Source organism: Rhinolophus hipposideros (genome assembly GCF_964194185.1).
Source record: "Rhinolophus hipposideros genome assembly, chromosome: 2".
NCBI lineage: Eukaryota > Metazoa > Chordata > Mammalia > Chiroptera > Rhinolophidae > Rhinolophus > Rhinolophus hipposideros.
This window is the reverse complement of record NC_138048.1, coordinates 99,713,405-99,727,482: the sequence shown is the minus strand read 5'-3', so window position 1 is coordinate 99,727,482 and position 14,078 is coordinate 99,713,405. Positions and strand designations below refer to the sequence as shown.

The 14,078-nt window shown below is 34.2% G+C and overlaps 1 protein-coding gene across 6 annotated transcripts in view; it reads left to right on the top strand.

The window, feature by feature from the left end:
• Window positions 1-14,078, top strand: part of SCAF4 (SR-related CTD associated factor 4) — a 61,043-nt gene that overhangs the window by 23,813 nt on the left and 23,152 nt on the right. For 2 of the 6 annotated variants that reach the window (XM_081073853.1, XM_081073851.1), the window contains exons 2-12: window positions 450-533; window positions 1,424-1,468; window positions 2,966-3,127; window positions 4,174-4,309; window positions 4,659-4,801; window positions 5,428-5,577; window positions 9,535-9,686; window positions 10,041-10,149; window positions 11,503-11,667; window positions 12,174-12,247; window positions 13,159-13,349. In XM_081073853.1, coding sequence (XP_080929979.1) covers window positions 450-533; window positions 1,424-1,468; window positions 2,966-3,127; window positions 4,174-4,309; window positions 4,659-4,801; window positions 5,428-5,577; window positions 9,535-9,686; window positions 10,041-10,149; window positions 11,503-11,667; window positions 12,174-12,247; window positions 13,159-13,349 — 1,411 coding nt within the window. Of the gene's footprint in view, window positions 1-449; window positions 534-1,423; window positions 1,469-2,965; window positions 3,128-4,173; window positions 4,310-4,658; window positions 4,802-5,427; window positions 5,578-9,534; window positions 9,687-10,040; window positions 10,150-11,502; window positions 11,668-12,173; window positions 12,260-13,158; window positions 13,350-14,078 lie in introns of all 6 variants that reach the window. The other 4 variants (XM_081073852.1, XM_081073849.1, XM_081073854.1 and 1 more) reach the window with 3 other exon arrangements.

Below are 14,078 nucleotides of genomic sequence, written 5' to 3'. Positions count from 1 at the left end.
TGGGTGAAGAATTCATGGGATCAAATCACTGACAGCTGTGTTGCCAATGCACTACGGGCAGGCTCCATGGACAAGAAGTGCTCATTTAAGGAGAGCTCTGTTGCTGGACATGAGATATTGGGGCCAGTGGTTCTACAGGAAATGGAGTCACAAGAAATTCAAGCTGGAATTCGGGGTTTGGGGAGTTATGACAATGTTCCAGAAGGTGACATGACTGTATTTGAATAAATATAGATTTGTGTACATGAATAAATGTAGATTGTTGTACATGAAAAAATAAGACATCCCCTGAAAATAAACCTTAAAGCGTCTTTTGGAGCAAAAATTAATATAAGACCCCAAATTAATATGTCTTATTTTCGGGGAAATACAGTATCTTTGTAGAACTGGGGAATTGACCTCTAATTTTACCTTTAATTAAAAGCTTTTTTTTTTGCTTGTTTTTTAAGCTCTTTTCACTTATGGATATGAAGCCTCCCATCTCTCGAGCCAAGATGATTCTCATCACAAAAGCTGCTATTAAAGCCATTAAGGTAAGATGGGAGTAAATATATTTAATTTGAAAATGTTTTTGAGGTTTTGAAAATGTTATTAAACATGAGAATTCATCTTGTGAATTACTTCAGGCCTGAACCAAAGAACACTAATCAGCTTTTGCTGAAGGTACATGATACTACAGTATGGTACATTTGCATTGTAATTATTTCAAAAACGAGTTTTCCCCCCTTTTTTGTTATTAGTATTTTCCCTGTATATTTTTTCCAGCTTTATTGAGGCATAATTAACAAATAAAAATTGTATATATTTAACAATATGTAGTAGAACATGATTTGATACACGTGTACATTGTGAAATGATTGCTACAATCAAGCTAATTAACACATCCATAATTCACGTAGTTACATTTTGTGTGTGCAGCGCTAAAAAATTTGAAAGTCCCAGAAGTAGAGAGTTGAGTGGCAGGTTTTTTTTCTTTATTTAACTTAATCCTTGTCATAAATCAGCTGAAGATTAGGTTCATTTATATTGAAAAAACAACAACTCCGGCTCCATGAAATTAAATTTCTTATCGAAGATCAAACCTAAATGAAAGTGACTCACTTAGAAACTGCATGATTTAGTTCCAGTTCCATTGTTCCTTTCCCTCTCATATAGTTGCCTGATATACTGCTTTATGAATGTTTATTGATTAAAAATCTAAGAAAAAGATTTGAGGGGGGTTTATAGTTTTTGTTTTAGTTCATTTTTCTGATTTGTTATGGCTTTTTCAGTTGTTGACTATAGATTATTTCTCGTGGTTTATTCAGTATTGAGAATTATTCAAATTGTGCAAGTTTCAAGGTTTTAAGTAGTTTCTAATTATATTATAGGAAGTGTAGAAATATGAAAACTGGACAATAATTTTCTTTAAATTCTTTTTCAGCTTTATAAGCATGTAGTTCAAATAGTAGAAAAGTTCATCAAAAAGGTAACTATCCATTTTATATATTATCTCACTTTAGTTGTGTTCAGTCTTAGTAATTTACTTTCTAAATTGTAGTTTGGATGCTTGCTTGTAAAGCCACTATACAAAAAAGTTGTCACTAGAAGTTCTTTTTAATCTCTAGAGGTTTGTTTATTTTAAGGAAACAAAAATTTATAGCAATACTATTGATGGAGCACTTACTATGAAGAGGCACTTAACAGTTTCTTATCTACTGGGCAAGACTCTTCCCTGAGCATGATGTGCCTCTTCTGCCCTCTGCCCTGTCTGCTCGGTTGGCATTTAACTCATCTTGGAGTATTTCCAATGAAATCACTTTGTAAAGTTTTCCCGGCACCAATCATAATTAAACCATTTTCAGTTCTACAGTAGTAATATGTTGTTATAGCTGTGTGATTGCCACGTGTCTGTCTCAGTAGAGGACTGAGAACGGAGAGTTAGACATCTTTGTCGTCTCCGCCAGTCTGGAGCTGTGCCATGTAGTACATACTAACAAGTGCGTGTGCAGAAGTCTGATCCATGGCTTGGAAGACTCGCTGAGAGATGGGAGTTAGAGCTTCACCAAGCTCTAACTGGTCATAGAGGTTTTTATAGTAGGAAATTAAAGTAAAATGGAAAAATTAAGTTACCTGCATGCCACAACTTCACATCACTACAAATAATTTACATTTGGATCTACTCATTTTTATTATTTACATTTATAAAAGGAAAAATGGAGACATGTGGATTGATAACCTGCTTTTCCACTGTGTTTATCATAAACATCGCAGAGTATTTCATCCCATGATTGTTTCCACCATTTACTCAGCCAGTTCAGTTCCCTATTGTTGGACATTCCACAGTGGCTGGCCTATGGAAAAAAATTAGATGTGTCATAATTGTTTTTCTTAGGATAAATTTCTAGATGTAGGATTGTTGGATCAAATAAGTCTTTGCTTTTATTGCTAAATCATCTTTCACAAAGGTTGTATCACCAAATTGTAGATATGTGTTTCCTTATTCTTTTTATCTTATCAATTTCTTAAGCCAAAAATGAACTCTCCTTTTAGTTTTTGTTTCTCTGGTTCTATAACAGGATTAAAATTGATATCTTGTTAAAATTACCTTTTTCATAATTTTAAAAGGTAAAAATTATTTTTTTGAGCAGGATAAATTGGAGTAGAAACTATTATAAAGAAGTGGATTTGTATGGAAGTGGCTTAGGGATTGGTAAAGTAATATTGATTCTGGGAAATTGTGAGTGGGGGAGGTACAGGGATTGAGGAAAAGTAAAAAATACTGGAGGTGTGAATGTCAAGAGAATGGTAGTTCTGTATAGAGCTGTGGGACATTTGACAAGGAATCCAGTAAGAGCTAAACATAGAAGTAACTTTTCAATAGAAACAATCACTGGGTATATAGAGTTTCATAAAAGTGAGATTAAGGAGTGTCAAATTGTGATTCTGCTTTTCTTGTACTGACTTTACATCTTTATCTTTGTAGTGTAAACCAGAATACAAGGTTCCGGGATTATATGTAATCGACTCAATAGTGCGACAGTCTCGTCATCAGTTTGGAACTGATAAAGATGTTTTTGGGCCAAGATTCTCTAAAAACATAACCGCCACATTCCAGTATTTGTATCTTTGTCCATCTGAAGATAAGGTAGACCTAATAATTTTTTAAAACTTGTGTTCTTGTTTTTATTTTTATATTTATTTGAATCTACTTAAATGTATTGTAGATACTTGAAGCCTGAAGTATTACTGAAAAGATAATCTCTGTGAACTTGAAACAAAACCCAGTTTTTTCTGTAGTAGTCATGTATTTATCTTACAAAGTTCTTCAGGAATGTTATACTGTTGAAATAGGAAAGGAGCACCAGCTTTAAGGAAGACATTATGGGAAAGTCGAGTGATAAAGAAATTCGGTAGTAGAGAAAGGCATCTCATATGGTTGCTTATTCCAGAAGTAAGGGACCAGTAATTGATGGCTTTACCTAGCATATAGAGATGCAAGAGCATAAGTGGTATTCATTATCAATCAGACTGCAGCATTTAATTCTTCATGTATAGAGCTGGTTTTACTATTCATAGACTCCAATAAATGGGATAAATACACTGGTAAACCTACTCAGAATAGTGAAGAATGGAGACATTTACAATCAACAGCATATAAATTTGAGTGTTGTGGATTCTGTGTTTGTATTGTTGGAGAAGTGTTGTGAGAAAAACATACAGGAGACAAAGATCATTCCTTGAGTAGGAGATAAGAGTTGTAACGTAAATAACAAATCTTACCTGGATCTCCTTCATATTTACTGGTCCACGAAACAACCTATCTATCAATTACGTGCCAGTTGCTTAAATATTTTAACAATTATAATCATCCTAAAGAAATTCTTCTTCACTTCTATAGCTTGTTTGTTTGTTTTTGTCAGTGATGGATTTCTTTGTAACCATAAGTCAAATATAATGAAAACTTCAAATGCATTTCTTTATTATTACAGTACATTTGATTCTCTAGGTTATGTTTCTTTTTTTTCCTTTCTCTGTTTCTTACTGTAGATTACACTACTGCAGAAATGTTGATTAGAGTAATTTAACCAAGTAGTGATTCTGATGAGAGATATTTTTTTCCTGTTTTCTTTTGTAAGAGGTATAACTTAGACAAATATTTGTTTTGTATTCATGTTTTCTCACACATGACAGAGTAAAATAGTTCGTGTGCTGAACCTTTGGCAAAAAAATGGAGTATTCAAAATTGAAATTATTCAGCCTCTTTTGGACATGGCAGCAGGAACCAGTAATGCTGCCCCAGTAGCAGAAAATGTTACTAATAATGAAGGTATGTATGGTCAAGTGTGTCTGTGAGCTTAGAATGGTATAATTGTTTTGTACATAAAAAGTTTGGAGTCTTATTTATATTGTTGGAATTTTTCCATAAAAAGGAAACTTAAGTTTACATCATGGAAGGAAGGTAGGGTGTTTTGTTTTGTTTTTTACATAATTCTTATTTCTAATCAAAAATGCCCTCCCAGTACTTGTTATAGTATAGACTCTAATATCACAATATATTTTTACTGTGTGTTAAATGGAATGGAATGTTATTTTAGTAAAGAAGCTTAGTGGAATTGAAAAAGGAAAATTCATAAGTTAAAGGTTTCTTAGGCCTTAGTGACCTTTTCTCTTTTTAGGTTCACCTCCACCTCCAGTTAAAGTTTCTTCTGAACCGCCCCCACAAGCCACTACAAATTCTGTACCAACTGTACCACAGTTGCCCAGCTCTGATGCTTTTGCTGCTGTGGCCCAGCTGTTTCAGTCAACTCAAGGTCAACAGGTAAACTACTTATCCAAAGATTAAATTGTTTGCAGTTCGGTACTATTGTCAGTTCTTATTTTCTGTTCCTAATTAGTGAGCACATTCAAGAGAGGAAATAGTTCTACTTTTCAACTAGAAAAGCCTGATGAGAAAGGTAATGGCATAGGGATAACGGGAAAATGTGGACAGGTGAAAAACAAGGGAACAACACACTAAGAATTAGCAATACCCCTTTGAAGGGAACTTCAGAGCTAAGTGGCCACTGTTTTGTTGCTCACAATTCTAGCTTTTCTAACTGATTTCAAAATTATTTGGATTGGAGATGATTTTTCACATTTTTCTAGAAAACATACGTTTACCTTACTTACTATTTGGTGTATTTGCTCTTCTTTGTGACCATTAGTTTCTTACCATTGAGGTTGTCAGCATACATTTTTAACTTTAAGTGATACACATTGTATCCCTGATATGTTTATTCACAGCAGACTTAACCTTTACAAAAATGTTGATTCTTATTTCTAGTTTACTCTGCCTGTATGCTATTTTGAGTCACCTTTGAGGTTTTTTTTTGTTTTTTTGTAAAATACCTTGATAACAATGATTGTACTTTGTTATGTGGTTTATCAGTTTTCCCATTCTTTAAGCTTCAGCAGATCCTGCAGACTTTTCAACAGCCTCCAAAACCACAGTCTCCTGCCGTAGATAACGCTGTGATGGCTCAGGTTCAGGCTATCACCGCTCAGTTGAAGGCAGCTCCGACACAACCACCTGAACAAAAAACTACATTTGACAAGGTACGCTTCTCTCACGTAACCCACCACACTGTTTATGTCCCTCGTCTGTGGCTGTGGAAGTTAGCTCTGCTCTAGCCTCTCTGTGCATTGTTTATTTGTTGTTTTGTGATTTGAGGGATTTCCTCCCTCAACATCAAAACATTGATTATTATTTTCTGGTTATAAATGTAACATATTCATTGCAAAAATTTTCAGTAAAAAAAAATATAAAGGAAAAGTAAACAAGAATATTCACCATTAACCCCCATATTTGGAGATAGCTACTATAACATTTTGCTGTACATCTTTTTAGAATTAATTTCCTGTGGATCTATGCTTTTCTTTATTTGGTCATATATATATATATATATATATATATATACACACATATATATGTATGTATGTATGTATACACACACACACAAACTGTCTCTGGTTTATTTTGATCTTAATCCTCTTATCTCGTTATTGTGGTTGTTAAGGTTAATAGATTTAGATCTATGTTTTTACTGAGTGTTTCTTAGACGTATTCCTTTTGTGGACACATCACAGTTTAGCCATTCCCATAATGAAAGACATTTAAATTACTTCTCATTTTTTGCTGTTAAACTTTAGTTAACATATTTGTACTGCGAGGGTGTGGGTTGGTTCAGTGTCTTCCAGCTGCTCTGTGAGGCGATGGCATGTCTAAGGGACCGCCACTGAGGATGCAGACGTGCCGCATGTGCGCAGCCCAGAGCTGCTTACTGAAATGCTAACCCAAACAACTCCGCTCTTGTCTGTTCTATGTCGTTTGTAGTTACTGGGTATGGCTATATAAAATTGTATTTCATTTTCCAGGTTGCACTCAAAAAAACACAAAAGTTTGAAAGTTCTAGAACGAAGTGATATCTTTTTGTTGTAATCATCTCTACAATTTCTTACTCTTTCCAGCATTCTAATTATAAGAGATAATTACTGCAGCTAGTCCAAATTAAGAATCCATGCTGTAAACATTGGTTGTCATATCTTCATGATTTATGAATGACTGCTGATTAAGGAATGTTGGATAAAATTTTGGAGTACAAAAAAAGCACATGCATAAGGGAAAAAATACAAATAACAAAGTTGTAAAGTAATAAGAAGCAATTTCACTCTGCTTTGAACAGATTTGTGTATGTCTTTTCAGACCTATTTCCATGCACATGTGAACATAAGTTCTTACATATTGTGGTTTTGTTTATTAGTTTTCTATTTTGTGTTGTGATTAGGAGACCTCTCCCCAGAATTTTTCTTTTTTTTAATTAAAGCTTATTGGGGTGACATTTGTTAGTAAAGTTACATAGATTTCAGACATACAATTCTGTAATACATTATATCTCACATTGTGTGTTTATCACCCAGAGTTAGTTCTCTTTCCATCACCATATATTAGACCCCATTTACCCTCTTCTAGAGCCCCCCTCGCCCTCTGGTAACCACTAAACTATCGTCTGTGTCTGTGAGTTTTTGTTTTTTTATTTGTCTTGTTCTTTTGTTGTTTTTAGTTTTATATACTACACATCAGTGAAATCAGATGGTTCTCTACTTTTTCTGTCTGACTTATGTCGCTTAGCATTATAATCTCAAGATCCATCCATGTTGTCACAAATGTTCCTATATCATCTTTTCTTACCACTGAATAGTATTCCATTGTGTATATATACCACAACTTCTTTATCCATTCATTTATCGAAGGACACTTTGGTTGTTTCCATGTCTTGGCCACTGTAAATAAAGCTGCAGTGAACATTGGAGCACACGTGTCTTTATGGATAAATGTTTTCAGATTTTTTGGGTAGATACCCAGGAGAGGGATTGCTGGGTCATATGGTAATTCTATTCTTAATTTTTTGAGGAACCTCCGCACCTCCCCAGAATTTTTTAATTCTACGTTCTAGTAGTTTTATATTTTTGTTTTTTGTTTGTCTCTTTAATTCTTCTGGAACCTACTTTAGAATATGGTCCAAGATAGTTAAATCTTTATGTGTTTGGAAATAACCAATTCTCCCTATTTTTGTCATACACAAAATTCCCATTTATTTCTATTTCTAGACACTAATAATATATTTGTTGATTTCTGCACATAACAATTTAAGTACTTACAGCTTATATACCATATTTTATTTCTAGGTGTTGTCCTTCTTCCCATCCCAAATTTTCTTTGGCTATGTATTAAGGTTCTCCAGATAAACGGGACCAATTTTAAATACACACACACTCACACTCACACTCACACACACGTTCGCACAGAAACAGGAAGGAAAGGGATAGTTGTTATTTTTAAGTTCTTGCTCTTAAAACCTTCAACTGATTGGTTGGGGCCCATTCACATGATGGGAGGATATTTCTTTATTCAAAGTCTACTCATTTAAATGTTAATCACATTTTTTAAATGTCTTCACAGCAACATCTAGATTTATATTTGATCAAACAGCTGGACACCATAACCTAGCCAAATTGACACATAAAGTTAATCATCACAGCATATTTTTCCAAATGAACTTCAGCATAAATTTTAGAATTTATGAGTTTATATGTTAATTGAAGAAGTACTGGTAGCTTTTTACACAGAATCTCCATTTATTATAATCTCTTTTTTTATGTCTTGTACATTTCTTGTTTCATTTATTCTTAGATATTCAGTCATTTTCCAAAGCATTAGGTATAAATAATAAAACTTTAAAGGACACATCACATATAAGACAAACTGCAAAGATCACAGGTTTTGTTTTTTTGCAGATAATTTAGACCCGAGTTTTAATTTTGGCTCCTGTCACTGTATCTTGAGTTACTTAAATATTCAGTGTACACCTTTGCAAAATAGTGATGGTAGTACCTATATTTTATTGCTGTGATGGTTAAATAAACTAATGTGTGTAAAACAGGTGCCTGGGCCATATTAGATTGTTCAGTTACAATAACTTTTACACATGTCCTAGAATTACATAGAAAGAAACACAAATATTGTCCAAAAATGTCCAAAAAGGGGATTTCCCTTTGTAATTTAGAAATCTGCTGTCCAGTAAGATAGAGCCAGAATTTCTAGGCAGAACTATCACAGAACACCACATTTAGGAATTTGAGGTTTGAAATCCATGAGCAGAATGGACACAGCTTGAAAGGAGATTGCTTGTTGGATACCTGAGACTGATTGATGGCTTTGAGGTTGAAAAGACCAGTGTCCACATTCGAATTCTGCCATTCAGTGACTGCACAGTCATTTCTTAATGACCTAAGCCTTAGTTTTCTTGTCTGTAGAAAGAAGAAAATATGTTTACGTTGCATGCTTCTTGTGATGATGAACTAGTGTATGTAATCTGCCAGAACATAGTAGTAGATTTCATTGTGCTACTTTCCTTTCTTCCTTTTGCAATAAATGGAGTTGTATTTTTAAAGGGCTCTTCTTCTAGATATATGATCTTGTGAAGTGTCCTGATTCTTTTTTATTTTTTAACGAAAGTTTCTGGTAATCTGAGGTGAGCTGTGAAGTTTTAAGAAAGAAGCTAGTATACACAGTTAGTGAGACTTATTTATGGCCCTGTCTGTGCCATTCTCTTTTTCCTTTTTCTATTAGTATATTCTTGAGCAAGCAGCATGTGGACATTTTTCTGTAGGCACTTATGGTGATTGGTAAGACAATAAAATGTACACACATTATCAATTATCATGTGTGCAAACTTCCAAAAGATTTTAGTCTAGGCACATGGCTATTTTAGTAAAATATTTATATTGCTAAATTAATAATAAAGTAAGCATATAGAAAATAGAAAGAAAACACTACATTTATAATTGGGGAAGAAAAGCAGAACAAAAAAATTGTCTTTTCCAAATGAGGTTTGTACATGATGGCATGGTGGGATTCTAGATGATGATATGAACATCTGTTGTTTTTATAAAGTTTTGTGCACTGAATCACAGTCGAAATTTTAAAATGGAATATTGATAAACCATTTCCAGAAGCTACTTGACAGATTTGATTATGACGATGAGCCAGAAGCTGTGGAAGAATCCAAGAAAGAAGATGCCGCTGCCACCACAGCTGCCACTGCTGTTGCTGCTCCTGTGCCCGCTGCGGTCGCCCCTGCCACCTCTCCTCCGCAGGCGCCCTTGTAAGTTTCTATCTGATTCCTCCCTGGATATAGAGTTGGTAATCTTTGTAAGGCACAGCGTAAAGAACATTTAGTGACAAAGTCCATTTTCATAGAGTCGTTTTTTTAAGTTGTGATATTTTGGGTTTTCTCCCAAATTGGAAGGGGATCCCATGAGATTCACAATAAGAAAATGCCTTTTATTTTTGGAATAATGCTGAGTGTATATAAGTTACTATACAGGCAAATATATGATTCAGTAACGTTGATTATTAATGACTCCTGAACAACATTCTTTATGCTTCTGTAGTATAAGTGTGGTTGAGAATTTCATGTATTTTGAATGGGTAAAAAGGCTTGCTCATCTTTCTTTAGTGGATTTCCTGGAGATGGCATGCAGCAACCAGCATATACTCAGCATCAAAATATGGATCAGTTTCAACCTCGAATGATGGCGATACAGCAGGAGCCAGTGCACCACCAGGTACAGAACATTGTTCTTACAGCTGAGTTTTAGTAACTGAAGATAGTCATTAGAGCATATGGGTTGCTTTTCACAGACCACTATTATTTAGCTGTTGAATACATAATGATTTGAGTTGCTTTTTGCTTTAATTAAAACAAGGATGCTAAATATTAGAGATTATGGCTCTATTTTAGGGAACTGGCCTGTTTAGTTCTATAGCTCTTTCCCTCGCAAAGATCCCCTTTGGTAAATGTAGTGTGATTAGATGCTTTAGCAGTCTTTCAGCTCTCAACATTCGGGAGTGTAGTTTGAAATCTGTAGTGAAAGGAGCATAGCACACAGGCAAATTGCAGGAAGTTAGTAGAGATTTGTTCATTGGATTAATTTTAGTAAATCCTCTAATCCAGTTTCCTAAACTTGACAATGCATCTAAGTTAATGGGGGCAGCAAGGGGCCCCTTTAATTGTTATATTTAAAACAATACAAACCCAGTGCTACAATCAATCTAGAGGATTTTTTTAATTGTGTAGTGATTCTGTTGTACCACCAGCCTTGGGAAATAATACTTTATAGCCTTAGTTTAGAAAGGGTTCTAAGAAATGTGTTTAAACTATATTCATTTACTTTTTCATATCATTTTCAGTCCATTCAATGTACATTTGGTAGTAAGAAATTGATATTGTGATTTTAGTGACTTGTTGATGAAGTTTGAAAGGTATTTTATAAGCTGGTTTAAAATATGAAGAAAACCTATGAACTTATTTCTAAATGTTTAACTGTTACTGAAAGTTTATAAATAATTTAGAAAGACTACTCTCGCAACATAATTATACTTTTAATTATACTGGCATTGGAATAGCACATGCAGAAATATGTTAGGTTGTTGTCATTATTATATTTTGAAATCCTAAAAGTAGATATGTTAGTTGAAAGTCCCCTTAGAGTAAATTTTTTAAAAATGAACCTAGAAGTCGATGCTTCTAGCCACTCTTTCTCCCAAAAGTCTTAATTACTTTTAAAGTTGAAGAGAGACAATTTGCAATAGACTCAATTTGCAATAACTCTAACTTTAAGTTCAGTCTGCTGCATAGCTTTCATATAGGTGAAGTTATAAATCATAAAACCCAACCTGTGTATTCATAATTTTAAAATGAGTTACAAGATTTGTAACCTATATATACTTGGATATTTAACAATTGTTTGGGTGAAGATTATCTATGGAAATTGTTCATTGTTGCATGTCATTGTAGTTTTTCCCTGATCAAAATTTATTGAAAATATTTTAGTTTTATATAAGGTAAGAGTTTTTCTAATTATTTTTGGTAGCTATTACCTAAAATCTACTTACACACTTTTCTTTAAAAACCAAAGGTTCCACTTCCTCCTAATGGACAGATGCCAGGATTTGGCCTTCTTCCTACACCTCCTTTTCCTCCCATGGCTCAGTCTGTGATTCCTCCAACTCCAGCCGTACAGCAGCCTTTTCAAGCTGCTTTTCAGGCACAAAATGAACCACTTACACAGAAGGCACATCAGGTAAAACATCATTCTTGATGGTTGATTATCGTACTGGTTGCCTTGACTTGAATGCAGATTCCTGCCTATTTGCTCGTTATCTTCATTTTTGAAAAATGAAGACAGTTACCTTGAGCACATATTAATCCTCTCTGTTCCCGTTTTTCATCTGGGAAATGGACATAATACTGTCGATTTCATAAGGTTCTTGATGATCGAGGCAGTATAGAATGTCTAGCTAATGCTTATTTCACCATTTTAGGTGATGGTTTGTTAAAACAGTAGGTAACCTATACGAAGCAATTTCCAGAAGTGGAGTATTTCTAATCTTGTAAACCATATAAAAAATTTTTTTCCCACTGGAGGCCAGTCATTAAACAAGTAATTCAGTCTCAAGTAACCAAAAGAACTGTTTCAGGGAAAGAGATTTGTAGTTTAGTGGGTTTTAGGTTTTATCCTCTTGACACTATTTATAATTTCCACTTTTCTTATGTAATGATTGGTGGTTGTTTGTTTGTTTTTTAAAGGAAATGGAAGTAGAACAACCTTGTATTCAAGAAGTTAAGCGGCATATATCTGACAACAGAAAGTCGCGATCTAGGTCAGCATCCAGGTAATTTATAGAAAATGGTATTCCAATCCTATATGTCTTAGGAGACATAGAGATTAAAGTCAAGTTGGATTGTTTTCAGGTATGCAGTGTTAGTAAAATAACACTTGGTATGTCTGTGTGTGGATTGGGGGCACTATTAATTTTCAAAAAATTCTAAGGTCATCTTACCCACATTTTTTCCCTTTGAGTTGCTCTAATGGCTACATACAGGTAGACATTATACATGAAATTATAAGAATTATATACTGTGTTTCCCCAAAAATAAGACCTAGCCAGACAATCCGCTGTAATGCATCTTTTGGAGCAAAAATTAATATAAGTCCTGGTCTTATATCATATCATATATCACATAAGACCTGGTCTTAAAGACCGGGTTTTACATTAATTTTTGCTCCAAAAGACACATTAGAGCTGATTGTCCGGCTAGGTCTTATTTTTGGGGAAACACAGTACTAATAATTCTTATAATAATAATCAAAATTTCTGTACAAGTTTATCAGCCAACAAAGTGGAAAGATGATCAGTACTATAATCAGATTACATTTTTAATTGCTGCAGAACAGAAGACTTTACTGAGAAGAGAGAGAACAGTAGTTGCAGTATATCTCAATGGTGACAGTTAGCATCTGACACTACAAAGATGTAATTTAGTGTAGTACCAGAGGTATCGAAGAGGAGAGGTACTTTTGTAAGCTGACAATCTTCTTTATCTCATTTAAAATATGTGCATGCTTTCTAACTTTCAACACATGAATCTTTAGGATGAATTCCCTGCTATCAAATTCTTACATATCCAAACATTAAATTACCTACTTTGTATTTTTTCTGATTTTAAATGCTTACATTTAAAAAAAATTTTTTCATGTGCTATCCATTCTCCCTCCTCATGAAAACATTAGGTCACCAAAAAGAAGGCGCTCTCGATCTGGTTCTAGATCTCGGAGGTCTCGTCATCGACGTTCTAGATCTCGGTCCAGAGATAGACGTCGGCACTCTCCTAGATCTCGATCCCAAGAAAGACGGGATCGAGAAAAAGAAAGAGAACGCCGACAAAAGGGCCTTCCTCCAATCAAATCAGAAACTGCGAGTGGTAAATTAGCCTTTACATTCAAACTTCCTACATTAGTTTTTTTCGTGTCATGGGTTTAAAATGTTTTACAACTTTAAGCAAACTACTGCTTTATCACGTCTTGTTTGGTGTATACCCTTAGATTGCTTTTCTATGTTAAGCCAGATGTGAAGTAGCAATAAGGAGTGAAACAGAGTAACAGTATTGAATAATAGTGTTTTAATTTTAATGTGTGAAATATAGTCATTAACTAGCTCTCCTGTATACAATGAAAGGGAGTTTTTCCCCCATAATAACTAATACCCTCTTTTATAAAGATTAACAATTTACAGACTACATTACACAGACTAGAGAGATTATTTCCTGAATCTCATGTTGTGTTTAGAAAGTTTATAAGGTGTACTATAAGTCCATAGCTATTGAAATTTTAATTTCTATGACTAGGGCATATATGAGACTTCTGGAAGGCTTATTACCTAGGGCACAACGTAAGAGAAAAACCATATATTCTTAACAGTTGGAAAAGGACAACTACATATAATGAGCAAAAAACAAAAGCACTGAATTGGTTGGTGATCAGGAGAGTTGGGATCAAGTGTTAGATCTGGCCCCAAAAAGGCCAGTTTTTTTTTCCATTTCTTATGCATATTCACTATCCTGGTTTCATTTCTGGAAGTACTACCACAGTTTTCTGTAATTTCTTAAATGTATGTGGAATCACTACTTAAACTTGAGGTATCATAATGTCAC